This window comes from Hibiscus syriacus, unplaced genomic scaffold (genome assembly GCF_006381635.1).
Source record: "Hibiscus syriacus cultivar Baekdansim isolate YM2019G1 unplaced genomic scaffold, ASM638163v2 tig00002799_pilon, whole genome shotgun sequence".
Classification (NCBI taxonomy): Eukaryota; Viridiplantae; Streptophyta; class Magnoliopsida; order Malvales; family Malvaceae; genus Hibiscus; species Hibiscus syriacus.
Genome location: NW_024061945.1, coordinates 1,433,621 through 1,436,832, shown reverse-complemented (window position 1 = coordinate 1,436,832; position 3,212 = coordinate 1,433,621). Strand labels below are relative to the sequence as shown.

The 3,212-nt window shown below is 34.8% G+C and overlaps 1 protein-coding gene across 1 annotated transcript; it reads right to left on the bottom strand.

Moving 5' to 3' along the window:
- Positions 1 to 1,473: 1,473 nt before the first annotated feature.
- LOC120151238 lies at positions 1,474 to 1,926 on the bottom strand. The gene has a single exon (XM_039163755.1). It carries the CDS (start codon positions 1,924 to 1,926, stop codon positions 1,474 to 1,476), a length of 453 nt encoding a protein of 150 aa, XP_039019686.1.
- Between the last annotated feature and the right edge of the window lie 1,286 nt (positions 1,927 to 3,212).

Below are 3,212 nucleotides of genomic sequence, written 5' to 3'. Positions count from 1 at the left end.
GTAGTACACGATGGATAATGATGTGATAAATGAGTTTAATTGATTTTTTATTAAGTTTGAGGGCTTAATTAATATTTTATAAAGTTTGATAATTTATTTAATTTTTTAAAAAATTAAGATGTTTAAATATAAAATATGAAATATAAATCATTATTAAGATATTTAATACATTAAATATAAAATGCTAAAAAATAAATTACTAAAAAAATAGTTTAAGTACCACATTGAGTGTAAAAAAGAGTTTAGGGACCATATTGATTTTGATTTTTTTTTCCAAAAGCTTGAGAGTTTTAGATACCATTAAATCAAAAACTTATTGTTAAAAGGATTTGAACATGCCTAAATTAAGTTTAAAATCTAGATTTTGTATTTTTCTATTTTTCAAATTTCCAAAATAGTTTTAATGAAAATGCTGAAAACATATTTTCTATGTTTTTTTATTTTCATTTATTTTTGTTTTCATTTTTTAGAAATCGATTTCTAATTTTACCACCAAACATGTTTTCTTTAATGTTTTATATTTTTTAAGAAAATGAAAATAGCTTATATTTTCTTAAATCAAACGAACCCTTAATGTCTGACAACTCATTGTTAATAAAACAATTATATTATTAATTGGCATGGTGACAAAAGTAGCCTTTAATGTTTGATAAAGGATCATTTTGGTATTTTTTTTAGAGTATGACATTTTAATATTTAGTTAAAATAGTCAAAATTGTTAGTTGACTAGTGATTAATACGTATAATATTTAAATAGTTAAGTGAACAAAAATTGAAAAAACAAAAACAAATGGTAAGTCTACTTGGATGAAACACTGGGGTTGTTTGTTTACATCAGAATGATTAAGTGTTGAATGATTCAAATGCTGAATGATTCAGAGGCTCTGGATGAATTAGCTCTGAATGTGACATGTTGTTTGTTTACTGGCTCTGAATCATTCAAAATGTACTTCTGTGCTGAATCATTTAGCACTGTTTTACTGAATCAGTCAGCACTGAATCATTCAGAGGTGCGAAACAAACGCGTTGAATGCTGAACGGTTCAGCATTCAACGCTGAATGGTTCCATTAAGAGGTAAACAAACAGCCCCTAGGTCTTCTTTCAGCTTCCCGAATATGATAATGGACATATTGAAGAGAGTTTGTTGGACTATATCATGTGGAAATAATGGACACATAAGTATTAAAATTTTAAACCAACAAAATTATTGGTTTTTTTATGAATGTTAACAAATAAATATTATTAAACCACAATATCAGTTAAAATTTAATTTTAAATTTCAATATCTACATTTTTTCCCGGCATTACAAAGCTTTGTGACTAAGATCAAACAAACAAAAAATATAAGCCCATTCCAAGATAAGCTAAAGGGATCAAATAATTTTTAGTCCTTGAACTTGTTAATATCTTCCATTTTAGTCATCGAACCTTTTTTAGGTCCACAATAGTCCCTAAACTAAAATTCAACAATGTCAATGGAGATTGATGGTAGACAATACTCCTTTGGCAGCTATAACCAAGTGCACTACAACCATGATTACAGATCCTTGCAAGCACATCGTGAGCAATGCTAAAATCCCAAGAGCCGAGCTAGGCTTGGTATTCATCAAACACGATTGCAAGAGCCCCATGATTCGACAAACGCACTCGTTGTAAGACGTATAATACGGCTTCTCCCACTCCATCCAATCCGACGGAGGCTCGTAGTTTCTCTCGACGATCTTCATGTCATGGATCCGTTTCCTCAACACGATCAAGTTCTCGTCAACCAATTGTCCACCGTGATCCCACCGTCGAGAGTCTCCTCTGGCCGTGTAGATCGGACCGTCTCTAGACCGTTTTTCATGCCACGAGCGGGGAAATGTTGTCGGAGGAAGGAGAGAAGGGAAGAAAGAGGAGGAGGAACAAAGAGAAGCCGCTTCCATGGTTGAATATGGTGAATCTATGAAGTTACAAGGATGGATTTTATGGCAATTTATTGCACCATTTATTTATAGGCACGGATCTCGAGATCTAACGTTTTGAAACTTGACACGTGGCATTAATTAAAGTACTGCTGGATTTATAACTAAAAAATTGATGGCCGGTTTGAGGTTTATGTTTTCATTGCTGAGGAATGGGCAAAACTGCCCAAATAATGATTTAGTGATTGTTTAATTCCCAAAAAAATCCAGTTTATTTATTATTTCCCGAAATGGGGTGAAATGTACAGTGCTTCAAGTGGTTCTTTGGATATCTCGGTGTTTTTAGGGTTAATTTTTCCATGGTTCTTTGGATATCTCGGTGTTTTTAGGGTTAATTTTTCCATGATTGCTTTCTCGGCGTCTTTGGGGTTATGACACTATGGGAATGCTCGGCGTCTTCAAGTAATTGGACTGAGGGATCTCTCGGCGTCTTATGCATGCTACAAGGAATGCCAAGGTGGATCTCTCGGCGTCTTCACCTGTCGTCTGATGGGAATGCTCGGCGTCTTCAAGCAATTGGACTGTAGGATCTCTCGGCGTCTTCTGCATGCTACAAGGAATGCCAAGGTGGATCTCTCAGCGTCTTCACCTGTCGTCTGGCGGGAATCTCTGCATGACTCTCTGAATCGTGCATGCATTCTGGGGCCTGAACGTCTTCATCTCTGCTTGACTCATGCAGAGTTGATTTAACAGTTGAATACAATAATAATAGGAGTGCTCGGCGTCTTTAGTTAATAGGGTTACAGGGGCATTCGATTTCCCGGCGTCTTAAGCTATACATGGAGAATATTTGGTTGCAGGTGGTCGTGAAATCTCGGCGTCTTCTTCTTCCGAGATTCGTTCTGCATGCGTCTGTATTGTTTGTCGTTGAAGCGTGAGATTCGTCTGAAGCGTGAGACTAATAATTTACTCGAAGTCTTCAATTACTTGTTATAAAATAGGGGTGGGTATTGTATTTCATTGCATGCAGTTGGTTTTAACTTACAGAAGCAAGTGAGGGAATTTTTTTTTTGCATTAGATTCAATTGAAGCTGCTGCTTGAAGTGATATTGGAGATTTTTGTTGGTTCGGTAATTTTTCGAGCTTTGGTTTAACGTCGTTCAAAAACACGTAAGTTCTTTCTCGTTTCCCATGCGAACTCTGTTTTTTTCGTGTTGAAAGAATGCTCATATATGTTAGGAGAATGATACATTTAAATTTTGTTCATGAGACCATAGTAATGTAATTTAGAGTACTAATGATAATTT